The sequence below is a fragment of the Thalassophryne amazonica genome, chromosome 8 (assembly GCF_902500255.1).
Source record: "Thalassophryne amazonica chromosome 8, fThaAma1.1, whole genome shotgun sequence".
In the NCBI taxonomy this organism is placed as follows: domain Eukaryota; kingdom Metazoa; phylum Chordata; class Actinopteri; order Batrachoidiformes; family Batrachoididae; genus Thalassophryne; species Thalassophryne amazonica.
The window spans coordinates 72,256,508-72,276,428 of NC_047110.1; the positions used below are offsets into that span (position 1 = coordinate 72,256,508).

The following is a 19,921-nucleotide window of genomic DNA, read 5'->3' on the forward strand; positions in this document are numbered from 1 at the left end:
AGTTGTATGTAAAAGTTTGGGCGCCCCTGATGATTTCCATGATTTTCCTTTATAATTCATTGGTTGCTTGGATCAGCAAATTCATTTAAATATATCATATAGCAGACGAACACACTGATATTTGAGAAGTGAAATGAATTTTCTAGTATTTACAGAAAGTGTGCAATAGTTATTTAAACAAAATTAGGCAGGTGCATAAATTTGGGCACCTCAACAGGAAAAATACATCAATATTTAGTAGATCCTCCTTTTGCAAAAATAACAGCCTCTAAATGCTTCCTATAGCTTCCAATGAGAGTCTGGATTCTGGTTGGAGGTATTTTGGACCATTCTTCTTTACACAACGTCTCAAGTTTGTTGGTTTCCGAGCATGGACAGCCTGCTTAAAATCACACCACAGATTTTAAATAATATTCACGTCTGGGATGAGTCCGCCCCCCATCCCAGAGGCAGACTCATTCATTACCCAGGCCGAAGTCACCGATGTGGTTAGAAAGCTCCTCTGTGGCAAGGTTCCTGGGGCGGATGAAGTCCGTCCTGAGTACCTTAAGTCTCTGGATGTTGTGGGACTGTCTTGGCTGACATGCCTCTGCAACATCGCGTGGTTGATCAGGGACAGTGCCTCTGGATTGGCAGACTGGGGTGGTGGTCCCTCTGTTTAAGAAGGGGGACCGGAGGGTGTATTCCAGTTATAGGGGGATCACACTCCTCAGCCTCCCCGGTAAGGTCTATTCCAGAGTACTGGAGAGGAGAATTCGACCAATGGTTGAACCTCGGATTCAGGAGGAGCAGTGTGGTTTTCGTCCTGGTTGCAGCACGCTGGACCAGCTCTACACGCTCCATCGGGTGCTCGAGGGTTCATGGGAGTTCACCCAGCCAGTCCACATGTGTTTTGTGGATCTGGAGAAGGCGTTCGATCATGTCCCTCGGGGCACCCTGTGGGGAGTGCTCCGGGAGTACGGGGTCCTTTGCTAAGGGCTATCCGGTCCCTGTACAACCACAGCAGGAGCTTGGTTCGCATTGCCGGTAGTAAGTCAAACCTGTTTCCAGTGCATGTTGGCCTCCGCCAGGGCTGCCCTTTGTCACCGGTTCTGTTCATTATTTTTATGGACAGAATTTCTAGCTGCAGCCAGGGTGTAGAGGGGGTCTGGTTTGGGAACCACAGAATCTCGTCTCTGCTGTTTGCGGACGATGTGGTTCTGTGGGCTTCGTCAAATCAGGACCTTCAGCATGGTTTGCAGCCAAGTGTGAATCGTCCGGGATGAAAATCAGCACCTCCAAATCCGAGGCCATAGTTCTCGACCAGAAAAAGGTGCTTTGCCCTCTTCAGGTCGGTGGAGTGTCCTTGCCTCAAGTGGAGGAGTTTGGGTGTCTCGGGGACTTGTTCGCGGTGGAGAGACAGCTGAGTAGGGGGGGCAGAGATCTCGATTTACTGATCGATCTACGTTCTGATCCTCACTTATGGTCATGAGATTTGGCTCATGACCGAAAGAACGAGATCGCGAGTACAAGTGGCCGAGATGAGTTTCCTCCGCAGGGTAGCTGGGCGCTCCCTTAGAGATAGGGTGAGGAGCTTGGTCACTCGGGAGGAGCTCGGAGTCGAGCCGCTGCTCCTCCACATCAAAAGTAGTTAGTTGAGGTGGCTCGGGCATCTTTTCTGGATGCCCCTGGACGCCTCGCTGGAGAGGTGTTCCAGGCACGTCCCATTGGGAGGAGGCCCCGGGGAAAACCCAGGACACGCTGGAGGGACTACATCTCTCGGCTGGCTTGGGAATGCCTTGAGGTTCCCCCGGAGGAGCTGGGGGAGGTGTGTGTGGATCGGGAGGTCTGGGCGGCTTTGCTTGAGCTGCTGCCCCCACGACCCGATTCCGGATAAAGCAGGAGAAAATGGATGGATGGATGGATTCAGGTCTAGGGACTGAGATGGCCATTAAGAATGTTGTACTTGTTTGTTTGCATGAATACCTTAGTTGTTTGCATGAATACCTTTTTGAGCAGTGTTTAGGATTTTCATCTTGTTGAAAGATCCAGCCCTGTTGCAACTTCAACTTTGTCACTGATTCATGAACATTGTTCTCAAGAATCTGCTGATATTGACTGGAACCCATGTGACCCTCAACTTTAACAAGATTCTCAGTATCTGCACTGGCCACACAGCCACACAGCATGATGGAACCACCTCCAAATTTTACTGTAGGTAGCAAGTGTTTTTCTTGGAATGCTGTGTTCTTTTTCAGCCATGCATACAACCCCTTGTTACTGTATGCCCAAATAACTCAGTTTTACTTTCATCAGTCCACAGCACCTTTTTCCAAAATGAAGCTGGCTTGTCCAAATGTGCTTTAGCATGCATCAAGCGACTCTGTTTGTGGCATGTACACAGAAAAAGCTTCCTCTGCATTACTCTCCCATACAGCATCTCCTTGTGCAAAATGTGCTGTATAGTTGAACTATGCACAGAGACACTATCTGCAGCAAGATCATGTTGTAGGTCTTTGGAGCAGGTCTGTGGGTTGACTGACTGTTCTCACCATCCTTCCTTGTGCCTGTGGTCTTCCATTTCCTCACTAGGTTCCTCACAGTGGAAACTCACAGCTGAAATCTCTGAGATAGATTTTTGTATCCTTCCCCTAAACCATGATGTTGAACAATCTTTGTTTTCAGCTCATTTGAGAGTTGTTCAGAGGCTCCCACGTTTCCACTCATTAGCGATGCAAAGAGGACAAACATTTGCAAATGGCCACCTTAAACACCCTTTCTCATGATTGGATTCACCTGTGTAAGGAGGTCAAGGGTCAGTGAGCTTACCAAATTCATTTTGTGTTCCAATAATTCATGCTAAATGTATTCAAATCAATAAAATGACAAGGGTGCCCAAATTTATACACCTGCCTAATTTTGTTTAAATCATTATTGCACACTTTCTGTAAATACTAGAAACTTCATTTCACTTTTCAAATATCAGTGCGTTTGTCTGCTACATGATATATTTAAATGAAATTGCTCATCCAAACAACCAATGATTTATAAAAGAAAATTGTGGAAATCATCAGGGGTGCCCAGAATTTTATATAACACTCTATCTTCCAGGCTGAGGACTGAAAAAGACACTATAATGAACAATGAAGCATACTGAAGACTGTATAACAAGGTCAAGCTTGTCAAATCAATTTCTTCCTGTACCCTAGTACAGGTCATGAGAAGTCTATTAGGATTCTGTGAAAAATGTAAAACTTATAGCAACAGTCGCTATATCAGCGGTGACATTGATGTCTTTGGGTCCTCTGCCCTTGAGATCAAGACATGCTTTGGAAGACCTTATGGAATCATGATGTCACTGGACAGAGTTGTTCAGTGATACTGATACCTTTTCAGGTGAACTAAAGTACATGTCTTTGGGATCCTGGTTCTTCCTCTCTCACTATATGGTGTGAGACTGGGACACTAACCAGTGACCACAGGCAACGACTAACCATTTTTGGTGCTAGGAGGATCCTTGAGTACTGCTGCAAAGACTTTGTGTTAAATGAAGTTACTTACCCTCACCAAAAACAAGTTTGTCCAAGTTTTCTGGTAGTCTGTCTCCTTTAAACTAAAAATAAGTGACCATAATTTCAGTTGTGTACTCATCAGATATACTATACCAACAAGTATACAAAAAGAAAAAAAAAATGACTTGCTGTATACTGACACACACAGGAATGTGTATAAATATATTTTGGAAAACTGGCAACTACACTTGTTGTGGCTTATACAGTACTTCTAATAGGAATAAGAAGTACAGTATAAGAAGTAACACAAATCACTGGCTGCAAAACTGGACTTCCTGGTCTGGGGGATAGGAAAGTGGGCTTGGTTAAAATTCTGACCAGACTGGAAAATCACTAAAGGCCCTTTGGTAAGTGTACTTTCCTAAGCAAAAACGTGGGCTATGTGGGATAACAACTTCCTCTAAGTTGACTTGCAAAGTAAAACAAAGGTAGCTGTGTTCCTCTTACACTTGCACTGTGAAGGAACATTAGCAATGATGTTTTGGCCCTGTGGCACTTTTCTGGATGCACGATCCAGCTCAAATCTGTCTGTGTTGAGGACCCAGTGGCCAAAGAAGGCCAAGGAGATGCCCACGTTTCAATGTGCTGTGGTAGATAGGTGGTTACTTTTGAGAGGCTTCCTGCATGGATGATTGCCATCCAGGACCCAAGGTGGTTCTATTGTGTGTTGGCTACGGTGACAAGCCAGCACTAGCATAGGCTCTCAGACCTGACCTGACATTATTTAACCATGTTTTGTGTTCTTCCACAGAAATAGCTCCGAAAACTAACAAGGAAGAAACAACTGAATGCTATGAGGGGAATGGAGAGGGGTATAGAGGGACAGTAGGAATGACACCTACTGGACTCAGTTGTCAACATTGGGACTCACAGTACCCTCACAATCACACATTCATCCCTCAAATCTACCAATGCAAGTAGGTGCAGTAGTCATCCATTAATTCAATCACCTGCACACATCATAATCATTTTACAGAATGTTTCTCTGGTGTGTTCAGGGACCTGAAAGAGAACTACTGCCGGAATCCAGATGGCCAAGATCTCCCCTGGTGCTTCACCAACGACCCAAGAGTCCGCATAATGTTCTGCACTAATATCCCTCAGTGTGGTGCGAAGAATAAGCCTACAGATGGTAAGAGAGTAGATGATGCATTTTTATTCAGCTTATTTTTTTTTCAAATAATGTTGACAACTGATTTACTGTATATCTGAAGTAAGTTAGAGTTATGTGGAGAGCCTATAACTACACACACTGGTTAGAAACAATATCCCTATGGAGTACTGTCTAGCCTGAAAGACTGTGGGAAGAACTGACCACCATACTTCACATAAACCAATTCTGACAGCAATTTAATATTGCTCGCTCTCTCTGGACAGTTATAGTTTGAGTGAAAGGATTAGCACTGGGTGGGGTAGCAAGGCATTTTAAAGTAAAGCATGTGGATCTGCGGATGAATACCCACATTCAAATTTCTCAAGGGATTTGGGGCATATTTCTTACTGCCTGTGTGGCCTTATATTGGGATTATAAACGCTTCTCTGAGGGTTTGTTGCGGAGCACTCTTGAGAGTGAATATATTCCCATAGACGGAGTTGTGGGGTGAAACTCAGCTTTCAAAACTTTTTATGGAAAATATTTTTCTTAGACATCATTATGGTATTCTTTAGAGTGTTCCCAGTTTGCTATTTTCTAAGTCCCATGGCAACAATCACAGCTCAGTAAGGAACAATGTAAAATATGTATTAAATATGGCTTTGCTATAGCTTTTGTTAATTTGAATTAATTAGGTGAAGTGCAGCTTGTAAGATTAGCAAAATCTTGTATTTTGTGAATATTTGGTGTATGTTTTTAGGGGCGCAGAGGACCCTATCTTTCAGTCTATTGAGCCTGGTTTGAAATAGACACTGCAAATCAACTGAGGTGTGTTTGACTCATTTGTAGGCTTTAAAGGTTGGGTAAAATTAGTCCTGTTAGTCATGAGCATGTTTTGTGAATAATTTCAAATCAGAGTGCCACCTGTCAGTCCTCTTAAGACAGTGTGTGCCAGGCTTGAAGCACTATGATATTGATAAAGAGGATACTACTGAGAGGTTTTCTGGTGAATTAACAGCTCAGTGCCAATTTGTGAGAGCCCATCAGCAGACACCAGAGCACCCTGGAGTGATGCAATAAGGTGAAGTTTTGTATTCTTTCCATGAGTATTCACTTTTTGTTTAATGGTTGTCTCATTTCAATTCGGTGTCATCATGTATACAAGCAGGGTGTACATTCATCATGAACCTGCTTATGTAAGGTGTGTGTTAGCGCTGTGCCCTTTCACTTTTACAAACCTTCTGCTCTGGACTTTAAATGCTTTCTCCTTCCATATGATAGTAGTCCACCTGCACTGTACTCGACCTAGCCTCATTTTTAATCCAATATGCCCACCCTTACCAAAAAGTAGTATATGCAAGTATGTTTCAAGTATACTTCTAGTTTACTTTTTATATACTTATCAGTACTATTTTTTGGTAAGGGCACAGGGAGAACTGTCCTTCTTGGTATTTATATCATGTGGGCTTTGGTAATAAAATCTGCAACCGTGTTGGGTGGAAATGACAAATAATGCTTGGTTTGGGCTATGAGCTCCTTTGCGTCAGGTAGAAGTTACAACTCTGAGTGATTAGATTTGCTGGCTCATTTTTATTTCATCTTCTTTGCTTTTTAAATGTAGATTGCTATGAAGGTTTTGGAGAAGATTACCAAGGACAGCGGTCAAGGACACGATCAAATCTACCCTGTGCTCCATGGAGCGACCACAGCAACAGGTCTTTTTCTGTTGGATTCCATCTATTTATTAAAATAACTTTCTCAAACACGTGTAAAAAATAGGGCTACCCTAGGAACATCATCTAGCTAACAAACATGCCAACCCAAATAAGGATCAAGATGTTATGTATGTCTCCTACACTAAAGTTTTCTGTGACCAGCAGATATGTGTGAACTGAAGAGTGTTTACTTGGAATCAAACCACCCTGTGGGCAAAGAGCATGCAGATTTTATGAACATCATTGCAAAAACAGAAATTTGTTTATGAATATAACAGAAAATGAGTGCTTTAAAAACTCATCTGCGTGAGCATAAAAGGTGACATAGTGGTGTTTTATGGGAAAAGTTAATGTATTACTGAACTCCAGTTAAGTGGTATAGGTATTCACAATGCTTCACTTTTTCCACATTTTGTTATGTTACAGCCTGATTCCAAAATTGATGAAATAATTTTTTCCACAACATTCTACACCCCTGGCAATAATTATGGAATCACCGGCCTCAGAGGATGTTCATTCAGTTGTTTAATTTTGTAGAAAAAAGCAGATCACAGACATGACACAAAACTAAAGTCATTTCAAATGGCAACTTTCTGGCTTTAAGAAACATTATAAGAAATCAGGGAAAAAAACTGCGGCAGTCAGTAACGGTTACTTTTTAGACCAAGCAGAGGGAAAAAAATATGGAATCACTCAATTTTGAGGAATAAATTATGGAATCACCCTGTAAATTTTCATCCCCAAAACTAACACCTGCATCAAATCAGATCTGCTCGTTAGTCTGCATCTAAAAAGGGGTGATGACACCTTGGAGAGCTGTTGCACCAAGTGGACTGACATGAATCATGGCTCCAACACGAGTGATGTCAATTGAAACAAAGGAGAGGATTATCAAACTCTTAAGAGGGTAAATCATCACGCAATGTTGCAAAAGATGTTGGTTGTTCAGTCAGCTGTGTCTAAACTCTGGACCAAATACAAACAACATGGGAAGGTTGTTAAAGGCAAACATACTGGTAGGCCAAGGAAGACATCAAAACGTCAAGACAGAAAACTTAAAGCAATATGTCTCAAAAATCGAAAATGCACAACAAAACAAATGAGGAACGAATGGGAGGAAACTGGAGTCAACGTCTGTAACCAAACTGTAAGAAACCGCCTAAAGGAAATGGGATTTACATACAGAAAAGCTAAACTAAAGCCATCATTAACACCTAAACAGAAAAAAAACAAGGTTACAATGGGCTAAGGAAAAGCAATCGTGGACTGTGGATGACTGGATGAAAGTCATATTCAGTGATGAATCTCGACTCTGCATTGGGCAAGGTGATGATCCTGGAACTTTTGTTTGGTGCCGTTCCAATGAGATTTATAAAGATGATTGCCTGAAGAGAACATGTAAATTTCCACAGTCATTGAAGATATGGGGCTGCATGTCAGGTAAAGGCACTGGGGAGATGGCTGTCATTACATCATAAATAAATGCACAAGTTTACGTTGATATTTTGGACACTTTTCTTATCCCATCAATTGAAAGGATGTTTGGGGATGATGAAATCATTTTTCAAGATGATAATGCATCTTGCCATAGAGCAAAAACTGTGAAAACATTCCTTGCAAAAAGACACATAGGGTCAATGTCATGGCCTGCAAATAGTCCGGATCTTAATCCAATTGATCTTTGGTGGAAGTTGAAGAAAATGGTCCATGACAAGGTTCCAACCTGCAAAGCTGATCTGGCAACAGCAATCAGCAAAAGTTGGAGCCAGCTTGATGAAGAGTACTGTTTGTCACTCATTAAGTCCATGCCTCAGAGACTGCAAGCAGTTATAAAAGCCAGAGGTGGTGTAACAAAATACTAGTGATGTGTTGGAGAGTTCTTTTGTTTTTCATGGTTCAATAATTTTTTCCTCAGAATTGAGTGATTCCATATTTTTTTCCCTCTGCTTGGTCTAAAAAAGTAACCGTTACTGACTGCCACAATTTTTTTCCCTGATTTCTTATAGTGTTTCTTAGAAAGAAAGTTGCCATTTGAAATGACTTTAGTTTTGTGTCATGTCTGTGATCTGCTTTTTTTCTACAAAATTAAACAACTGAATGAACATCCTCCGAGGCCGATGATTCCATAATTTTTGCCAGCGGTTGTACAGACAATACCACATAATGACAAAGTGAAAAAAAGTTTTTTGAATATTTATATATTAAAAAATAAATAAAAAGAAAGCACATGTACATAAGTATTCACAGCTTTTGGCGTGAAACTTAAAATTGAGCTCAGGTACATCCTGTTCCCACTGATCCTCCTTGAGATGTTTCAGTGGCTTAATTGGAGTCTACCAAGGATAAATTCAGTTGATTGAACGTGATTTGTAAAGGCACACACCTGTCTACACATAAGGACCCACAGTTGGCAGTGCATGTCAGAGCACAAACCAAAAATGAAATCAAAAAATTGTCTGCAGACCTCCAAGACAGGATTGTCTTGAGGCACAAATCTGGGGAATGGTACAGAAGCATTTCTGTGCCTTTGAAGGTCCCAATGAGCACAGTGGGACCTTCCATCATCCATAAATGGAAGAAGTTCTGATCCACCAGGACTATTATTAGAGCTGGCCGCCTGTCTAAACTGAGTGATTGGGGAAGAAAGGCCTTAGTCAGGGACGTGACCAAGAACCCAGTGGTCACTCTGTTAGTGCTCCAGCATTCCTCTGTGGAGAGAGGAGAACCTATCAGGAGGACACCCATCTCTGCAGGAATCCACCAATCAGGCCTGTATGGTAGAGTGGCCAGACGGAAGCCACTCCTTAGTAAAAGGACATGGCAACATGCCTAGAGTTTGCCAAAAGGCACCTGAAGGACTCTCAGACCATGAGAAACTAATTTCTCTGGTTTGATGAAACAAAAATTCTTTGGTGTGAATGCCAGGTGTCATGTTTGAGAAAATCAGGCACCATCCCTACAGTAAAGCATGGTGGTGGAGCATCATGCTGTGGAGATGTTTTTCAGTGGCAGGAACTGGGAGAACCCAAGAACTGATGATTGAGGACTGAGGGAAAGATGAATGCTGTAATGTGCAGAGATATCCTGGATGAGACCTGCTCCAGAGCGCTCTTGACCTCAGACTGGGGTGACAGTTCATCTTTCAGCAGGACAATGACCTTAAGCACACAGCTAAGATATCAAAAAAGTGGCTTCAGGACAACTCTGTGAATGTCCTTTAGTTGGCCGGCCAGAGCCCAGACCTGAATCTGATTGCACATCTCTGGAGTGATCTGAAAATGACTGTGCACTGACGCTCTCCATCCAACCTGATGGAGCTTGAGAGGTGCTGCAAAGATGAATAGGCAAAATTGCTGAAACACTGGCTGAGGACCTGAACCTGTTTTAAACCAAGTTTGAAAGCGATCCTCTCACACTCCTCACTCACCCCAACAATAATTAACTACCTTCCCCCCAGAACACCTCTTTCCCCTTCTCCTTTGCAACCCCACCTGTACGAACATGTGGTGTATGCTGTTCCCAATGCTCTTCTCCCTCTACACGAACAACTGCACCTTAGGAGACCTCTCTGTTAAACTCCTGACGTTTATGGATGGTACTACCATCACTGGACTCATCCAGGACAGTGATGAGGCTGCATACAGCCAGGAGGTGGAACAGTTGGTCCCCTGTTGTGGCCAGAATAACCTGGAGCTGAACCCACTCAAGACTGTGGAGATGATGGTGGACTTCAGGAGAAATTCACCATCACCCCCTCCCCACCCCGCCCATCCTCAACATTGTATTTAATGTGGACACTTTCCGATTACTGGGATCCACCATCTCCCAGGATCTGAAGTGGACCTCCCGCATAGATTCCATCAGGAAAAAGGCACTGCAGAGGATGTACTTGCTCAGACAGCTCAGGAAGTTCAACCTATCCCAGGAAGGAGGTTGCGCATGTGCCTAGCAAGCAGCAAGTCTTAAAGTAGTTCTGGATATTTTTTGTTTTAGTGTTTTCTTTTGCTGTCATGTGTAAAATCATCTACAGCAAGGACAATCTTCTCACGCTGCGTCATACTGGGCATGGAAAGGTACACACAATTCCTTTAGAGGTTAAAAAACCTTTCAGAGGCTGCCTTACGGGAGCCAATCTAAAGGCTAGGAAGCGGAGATTCAAGCCTGCAGTACTCTCGATCATGATGGGTAATGTCAACTCCTACCCTAATAAATGCGATGAGCTGGTGGCGCTTGGCATGATCGGTCCTTCCATGAGAGTAGTCTGATTTGTTTGATGGAGACCTGGCTCACGGCTGTTACACCGGACTCTGCTCTGGAGCTTCCTGCCATTACCTTGGTACAAGCGGACAGAGCAAAGGTGGGAGTCTTGCACTTTTTGTGAACAAACGATGGTGTCATCCCAAACATACTTCTGTTAAGGAGAGAACTGTTGTACAGACATTGAGCTCCTGGCAGTTGGATTAAGACCTTCCTCTGTTCTGAGGGAATTCAACAACATAGTCGCCATCATTGTTTACATCCCTCCAAGGGCGGAGCCAACAGCTGCGTGTGACATCACACTTGAAACTGTCACAAGACTTCAAACACTCCATCCTGATGCTCTATTTGTGATTTCTGGCGATTTTAACCATGTTAATATTGCCGCTGATCTGACTGGATTTACACAATATGTGGATTTCCCCACAAGAGAGCAAAAAACTCTGGATTTGTGTTATGTTAATGCCAAAGAGGCTTATACTGTGTTTGCACTTCCACCTCTGGGTAAATCTGATCATAATATGATTTATCTGAAACCTGTGTATAAGCCTCGTGTACTCACACAGCCAGTAACAAGTCGGACAATTAGGAAGTGGACTCCAGAGGCTTGTGAATCCCTGAGATATTACTTTGAATGTACTGACTGACATTAACATTGACAGAATGGTGGAATGCACAACAGATTATATTAACTTTTGCATGGATGTTGTTCTGCCTTTTAAAACTGCCAGGTGCTTTCCCAATAATAAACCTTTGGTCACAGCAGACACCAATCATCTTCTAAATAGGAAGAAGAGGGCTTTAAAGGCTGGTGACATTGAAAAGCGTAAGGAGATACAGTGGAAGGTGGAAAGGAGTTTGAGAAAGTCCAGGCTGAATTACTAACGGAAGGTGGAGAGAAGGTTGAAGGCTAATAGCACTAAGGAGGTGTGGAGGGAGGGATGCAAACCATCACAGGCATGAAGGGAAAACACTGTCTGCCAGCAGTTGATAGTGAGCGGGTGAATGAGTTTAATCTGTTTTATACAGGTTTAATGTAACACCCTCTGCCGCCCCCGCACCTCCTCTAGCCTCACCTTCACCCTCACCGTACAATTACATCTTCCCAGCTCCTTCTGTGCCACCACCACTTACAACTTTTACCACTTATGAGGTGAAAGCTGAACTGAGGAAGCTACATCCATGCAAAGGTCTAGGACTGGATGGTGTGAGCCCACGTCTGTTAAAGGACTGTGTGGAGAAGCTTGCAACCCCCCTCCAGACACTCTACAACTTTAGTCTTCACACTTGCAGAGTCCCTGTTCTGTGGAAAACATCTTTTCTCATCCCAGTGCCTAAAGAAGCACGTGCTACTGAGATAAAAAAAAACAAAACAAAAACAAAACAAACAAAAAAAACACCAAAAAAACTACAGACCAGTGGCTCTTACATCTCACATCATGAAGACACTGGAGCGGTTGGTCCTGCACCTTCTCAGAATGCAGATACAACATGCGCAGGACCCACTGCAGCTTGCCTATCAGGAGGCAGTTGGAGTGGATGATACCATTCTTTTTCTGTTGCATCAGATTTACTCCATCCTGGATGAACTTGGTGGATATGAGGGATGATCTTTGGTTTTTCAAGTGCATTTGACACTATCCAACCGGACATCCTCAAACAAAAGCTGGAGGGATTGGGGGTGGATTCGAACTTCACAAACTGAATCCACAGCTGAAGGGTTGGCCTCAATACATGAGGCTTGAGCAGCACCATTTCGGACACTGTTGTGAGCTGCGTTGGAGCTCCATAAAGAACTGTGCTCGCGCCCTTCATGTTGACCATCTACACATTTGACTTTAAATACCACTTGGACACGTGTCACATTCAGAAGTATTCTGATGACACAGCCATTGTGGCGTGTGTTAAGAACAACCAGGAGGGGGAGTACAGAGACCTGATCACAGCCTTCTGTGAATGGAGCACTAAAAACTCACTATTTCTGAAAACAAATAAGACCAAGAATCAACCATCAACTTTGGCAAGGAAAGGAACTCTGTCCATCCAGTAAACGTATATGGACAAGACATTGAGTGTGTGCAGACATACAAATATCTATCTAGGTGTTCACCTGGATAACAACTTGGCTTGGAACATCAACACAGACAGCCTCTATAAAAAGGGTCAGACCACGCTCTTTTCCCTGAGGAGGCTGAGGTCCTTTGATGTGTGTAACCAAATGTTGTCTGTTTTATTGATCTGTTGTTGTGGCTGTCCTTTTCTATGCTGATGTTTGCTGGGGCAATAACATCTCTGTCAAAAACTGTAATTGGTTGGACAAGCTGGTTAAGAGGGCGGGGTCAGTGGTCAGGGGGTCACTGGACACTGTGGGGGCAGTGGTGGAGAGGTGTATGGGGAGAAAAGTGCAAGCAATCCTCAGTAACACCAGACACCCTCTGCATGAGACTCTGTCTGCCCAGAGGAGCAACAGATCTGAGTGTCTCCACTCCTTGCATTGTCCTGTGGGTTTAAGTCGTTCAATCTGTACTTAAGACAACTGAATTTCTCCATGAGGGGATTAATAAAGTATTTATCTATCTGTCTATCTTTTACACATCCATCATCCAGTCTGTCCCGTGCATCTCCATCTCTGTTTGGTTTCCATCTGCCTCCAAATATGACAGGCGCAGACTTCAATGAACTGACAGGTCTGTAGGAAAAAAATCATTGGAGCCAGCCTGCGCTCCATCCAGGACTTGTGGATGGAGGGCTGGACTATGTGTCCAGGACCAGGAAGCGAGCTGGTAACATCTCTGCAGACTCCTCACACCCTGGACACACAATGTTTAAACTCCTCCCCTCTGGTCAACATTATCAGAGCTCTGTACGTCAAAACAACCAGACACAGGAACAGTTTCTTTCCACAGACCATCACACTGAAATTTAATCAGCCATAAAACTCACTAATTTATATAGCTCATATAACTTCAATTTGTTTGTCTGTTTCTCCTTTGGACATGTTTTTATTGCACAATTTATTTGCACATTTTTATGTGCACATTTTCTATTGTGAATTATTTTGTGTTTAGTGTATATTTATACATGCTTGTACAGAGAGAGTGCAGTTCAAATTCTTTTTCTTTGAAGATACTTGGCAAATAAAGGCTATTCTGATTCTGAAGATAGTTGCAACAAGCTTGTCATCATTTTCAAGACTTGAGGCTGTAATTGATGCCAAAGGTGCATCAACAATGTATTGAGCAAAGCGTGTCAATACTTATGTACATGCAACTTCTTATTATTACCTCCACCAAGGAGGTTATGTTTTCGGTCGAGTTTGTTTGTTTGTTTGTTTATCTGTTTTTCAGCAGGATAACTCAAAACGTCTTGAACAGATTTTGATGAAATTTTGTGGAGTGGTTGGAAATGACAAGAGGAACAAGTGATTAAATTTTAGTGGTGATCCAGATCACGATCCGGATCCAGGAATTTTTTAAAGGATTCTTCACCATTGCGGGATAGGGGGAATTTTGACATTCTAGTTTCTAACTCTACAAAAACAAGGCAGAAAGGCTTGAAAAAAAATTAGGGTATAACATAGTCAAATGTTCTATCAAACAACAAAGTTTGGTGATGATCGGATCCGGATTCCAGATCTGGTGATCCAGAATATGCAGAAATATAGGGAAAATAGAAAATGTGTCAGTGTGAGGTGACAAATGAAGCTAGAGATGCACAACTAACACCAAATTGTAGCTGAATCTGTACGGATTCAGTAAGGTGTCATCAGATTTGATGTAGCTTCAAATGTTATGAAGCCAGATCCAGAAGAAAACCGCCATTACCGAAAAATTGTTTTTATACAATAACTTTTGAACTAATAAAGACATAAAAGTGATTCCAAGTTCTAGTGGTATGTTTTTATGGTCAAGGATGTCAAATATAAAGGAAAGAAAAGTGTATGTATCATAGTTTTGGTTGTAACACTGAATTGTTGAATAGATCACTGTGCCAAGGAGGGAATCTCTTTAGGGTCAGTGACCCTATGGCCTTGTGTAGCACATGCAACACTTAAAAAATAGTTCTATTTCAGAATTTACTGTTATTTATTTAGATAAATGTTTAATAAATGTTAAAAAAAATTAATATATTTGCAGTTTAGTTGAATAATAAATTGAATTTTGTCTCATTTGTTTTTGTCTATAAGCACATGCAATATCAATATCAGTGTTCAGATGACAGTAGCTTCTGGGAAAGGTGCAAGTTGGAATAAACTGTGATGCAAAGTGCTAAGGATACACGCTATCCAGTCACAGCAGATGAAACTTTTTTTACTACTGCACTGTAAAAAAAACAATAGTTGAGAATACTTAAAATTTGCAGGCAACAGTCTGCACTAAGACTGTTATGTTGTGCCGATAATGAACTATATACTATAACATATATTTCATCATCGGCACAAAAGTCTTAGTGCAGACTGTTGCCTGCAAATTTTAAGTATTCTCAACTATTTTTTTCTTACAGTGTGAGCAAACATCATTGTTAGACTTTTTTAGGTTCAATGATTCCATGGCGTGTAGATGCTATGGTGTCAGTGACCCCATGGCCTTGGCGGAGGTTTGCACTCTCCGAGTGCTTCTAGTTTTTTTTTTATAAATTTGTAAAAATTCCAAAATGTTTTTTTTATGTTGTTATTATGGGGTGTTGTGTATAGAGTTGGGAGGGAATAAATTAATTTATTCCATTTTAGAATAAGTCTGTAACAAAAAGTGAAGCGCTGTGAATACTTTCTGGATGCAGTGTATCGTTAGCAGATCGGGCCTCAGAAGAGAAACAGCTCCTGTGGGTGCAGTGATGAGCTTCTCCATCATCTCTGAATGACTGCAGAGCATTTCCTGGAAGATGACCTAATGAATCAGGAATGATGTCCAAACGTAACTTGGCCTATGGACATACACTTCACACATCACCTTTTAACCCTGAGCTCCCACTTACAGGCATACTTCAAAAAGCCATTCAGCTCTCCTGCTCTGCTCCTGCCTGGGGGTCAAAAGCCAGGCACAGTGAGCCACCAAGGTAGCAAGATATATAGCACACATAGATATGCCAGACAAATAAAAACTGTGGGGTTTTGAATACAGCCTCTACTTTCGAGAAACAAATCAGGAATTCAGTGAGAGTAATACTTATCTAATAGAATTCCTTTGAGAATGTGTAGAACACAGGTTAGTGGGTATATCCTGTGCTAACGAGCAATTCCCCTGCACATCACCTCCTTATCTTCTCCCGTGGAATAGATGTGTTCTTTAACTGCTCCATTTGTAGATAATGTACAAAGTGTTCATTATCATTTGTGTTTGTGCAGTGGAGAGAGAGGAGTGACAATTGCTGGCCTCGAGGGAAACTACTGCAGAAACCCTGACAAAGACATTCACGGCCTCTGGTGTCACACCAACAACTCTGCAATACCCTGGGACTACTGCAACATAAAACGATGTGAGTGCACTGAGACAAGAGTAAGGTATAACCCGGTGGGGGTAAAACAATAAGTCAGAGGATCCAAAGCTTATTTCTTATTTCTGAAACAAGACATATTTTGTGTAGATGCATTTGAGCCGTCTCCGTATGTCTTGGTATTGCTCTCACACACACACTTAATTGGCTGTCTATGTACACTTGTCAGTGTGTGTCAGGGAAGAGACACAATTCATTCGAAATATGGTGGGTTCTGTATAACTAGTCCCACATGGAATATCATGAAACCATATGTGTACTTTTGCCTTCAATTATACACACACACACACACACACATATATATATATATATATATATATATATATATAAAGTATGCATTTTTTTTTTTTTTTTTTTTTGTAGTTTAGTGCAGTACAGAAAAGAGACGAGAACCTGAAATAGTCTTGGATGTTGATGACAACATGAATATTGTTGATGCCTTAACTTTTTGACCTCCAATGTGCCCCAAGTGATTTGTGGGTTGAGTTGGCAACATTGCTGCATACCAACTAAAACAAACAAACAAAAAAGACACAACATTTCATCATTTCTCCTGTGAACACTGTACTATATCTGAGCAACACTGGCTTTGCAGTCTTAAGGCCCCTTTCCATTGCAGGAGCTCGGCTTACTCCTCAGATTTCATGAACATAAAGTACCAGTACAGGAATGGCCTGCAAAATCAGCCTTCTCAGCTGTTGTGTTTCCACTGTGGTGAAGACCTCAGTGACAGAGAGCATATAATGCCAGCAAAAGCTCCCAAACAAACTTTAACCCAAATGCTAGATGCAAGGCAATATAAAAACACTGCTTGCTAGCTATTGCTAGTATCCAGCTTCAGTTCACTAGTCAGAAGGCAAAAGCAGGAGTGTTTTATGCTGTTTTTTTTTTTTTAATTGGCTTCCAGTTGATTGCTGAGCAATGCAAACTCTTAAAATACCCAACTCCTTTCCAACACAATATCTGCCATCAAACAATAAAGCAATAGTCTTTTGTCCCCACCTTGCCACTGCACTAAGGTCTGTGTTGCAGTATTCCATTGGTTTTGTGGTCTGAATCACTTTTGTAGCTGTGTTCATTTCAATGTTTCTCTTTTTTGGGGTGTTTTTTAATTCCATGGGTATTCAGGTGCATTGACAGAGATTTACAGAATTCCCCTCAACCCCACTGGATCTTGTCCTGCCTGGAGTTGTTGTCATCTAGTGCATGAGTATGACCAGTCAACAGTGAACTCGCCCAACAGTATTTCAGGGTTGCTCAGAAGTACATACCTCACAGTAGTGTCTTGCCTTGCCCCCAAAAATGTCCTAAAATATACCTTTTCAGGGGCTGTCCCTGTGGTGGAGACATGTGCAAAGGTGTCAGAGCCCCCAAAATGGCCTGATAGTTCCAAAGTGCAGCTATAGTGATGGCCAACACAACAAAATGTACCAAGTATAGCAAATCTCAAGAACCTTTGAGGCTAGAGAGTAGATTTTGAGCTTAACTTACTCAGAGACACCAAGTTTCTATTTGACACATTTCCATATTATTTTGAAAAAATGACTACTTGTTTTTGCCTTTGACTCCTGGGTTATCACACCTAACTCATTCTCTGTAACCACCAGTGTTGCCACAGTTACTTTGAAAAAGTAATCCAATTACTGATTAACCCTTGAAAAAGTAACTTAGTTATTTTACTGATTACTCAATTGTAAAAGTAACTAAGTTAGATTACTAGTTACTTTTTAGTTACTTTCCCCAGCTGCCGACAACAACCCTCTGCCACCTCAACATGACAATGATACTTGTTTTGCCAAAACTCACTTTATAGTCACCCTTTCTTGACTTCAATGAAAATATATACTTGTTTTATAAAAAGTAAAATAAAGACCTGTTTTGTGACCTCATATTTAACTGTTGACAGCACTGTAACAGTAAAACTTGCAATTTCTAACCTTCATTGTTTATAAATGTAACTACTAAATTATTTCTAACATTTTAATTCTCTCTAAACATTTTACTTGTCAAAATTATTATAAGTAGTATTAGCAGTTGTAGTAAAAAAGGCTTCAAAACTGGACCTTTAATCTAGGGGAGAACCGACCAGCGTTTGAAGGACCCAGTATGAAATAAACAGAGCACGGTACAAAGGATAACAAAATTTAATGACATAACAGTGATGTGATAAAAGTACAAACAAATAAGTGCGCGGTCTGGCGAGGTGGATTAGCGGTGCGCTCCTAGCAGCACAAACGGTCCGGAGCCAGAACCAGTTCGGACCCAAGGACCCCGCCGACACCCCCCAGGTGGCCGCGACAAACCGAGTCTGTGAAAGAAGAAACCATCATGTGAGTCCACACTCCACACACAGAGAGACCACTCAAAGGTGTACACAAACAGCAAACACTTCCTGGCTTAATTACTAATCAGCTTCCCACCCTGCAGGCATGGAACACCCAGTTCACATTCTCAACTGTAGTGGAAGCTGATTAAATGACTAACATAACAGCTCAATATAATAAGGTGTGAGGGACACCACATTTACTGACTGTACTCATGTTAGTCACAAAACCTAACGTACCTCAGGAAGTGTGCTGACGAGCGTGAGACCTCACCCCCTCCTCTTTCACAGACCATGGCATCAAACCTGGATGGTCTCTGCATCCATAATGATGAGATGGCTCTCAAGACGACGATCTCACCCATCTGGTCACAAGGTCGAGTCTCTGGCAAATACACACTGTGTACTCCAGACTTAAATGCCACCATGCCCCAATCCATAGAGATGCACCACAGCTGTGAGTCCTGACGAGCTGCACATGATCAGCCTCAGGTGATCAGGGTGAGGTCCTGATAACTCAGCCACACAGCCACTCAGTCCTAAACGCGTGCCACCTGGAAGGAAAAACAAAAGACAGAACAGAAGACAGAAACAAAAGGCAGCCAGGCACCCCCAGCCATACAACAACCTTGTCTCATCTCATGTCTGATAACTCTCTGATCCCGTGTTTGTCTTCTTTCTTCAGGTGATGCTTCGCAGAACATCATTCCACAGGGTGAGTAGCTGTGAAAGCTCTTCTGTCTGTGTTCATAAGTCGGCTCAGTGGCCAATCTGTTTTTGACAGCCTCCTCTAGACTTAATTAATGAATTAATTTATTATGTTCCAGTATTTTGGTACATAATATGGGACATTGCATTGTCATGGTGGCACCTGTTTGTGGTTTATCCATCAGCATGTATTAATCTCTTCGACTTTTTGATTTTTCTGTGTATATACTTGTAGTACCTGAAGAACATTAGATTCATTCCACCCATATGGTACGTCAACATTTTCTAAAGTTAGCTTAATCAGTGGTTTCCTCAGCATTACTGGCCATATTGGTGATCATGTCTGACTGTTATGTCATATGCAGTGTTGCCACAGTTACTTTGAAAAAGTAATCCAATTACTGATTACTGATTACTCCTTGAAAAAGTAACTTAGTTACTTTATTGATTACTCAATTGTAAAAGTAACTAAGTTAGATTACTAGTTACTTTTTTAGTTACTTTCCCCAGCTGCCGACAACAACCCACCTCAACATGACAATGATACCTGTTTTGCCAAAACTTACTTTATAGTCACCCTTTCTTGACTTCAATGAAAATAAATACTTGTTTTATAAAAATTAAAATAAAGACCTCTTTCGTGACCTCATATTTAACTGTTGACAGCACTGTAACAGTAAAACTTGCAATTTCGAACCTACATTGTTTATAAATGTAACTATTAAATTCATTCTAGCATTTTTCTAACATTTAAATTCTCTCTAAATATTTTACTTGTCGA

General features: G+C 41.8%; 1 protein-coding gene across 1 annotated transcript in view; it reads left to right on the forward strand.

Annotated features, from left to right (window-relative positions):
• The window catches only part of LOC117515873 (hepatocyte growth factor), an 80,609-nt gene that overhangs the window by 46,593 nt on the left and 14,095 nt on the right, over positions 1–19,921 (forward strand). The window contains exons 8-12 of the mRNA XM_034176635.1: positions 4,303–4,468; positions 4,550–4,683; positions 6,266–6,359; positions 15,961–16,091; positions 19,118–19,147. Coding sequence (XP_034032526.1) covers positions 4,303–4,468; positions 4,550–4,683; positions 6,266–6,359; positions 15,961–16,091; positions 19,118–19,147 — 555 coding nt within the window. The remainder of the gene's footprint in view (positions 1–4,302; positions 4,469–4,549; positions 4,684–6,265; positions 6,360–15,960; positions 16,092–19,117; positions 19,148–19,921) is intronic.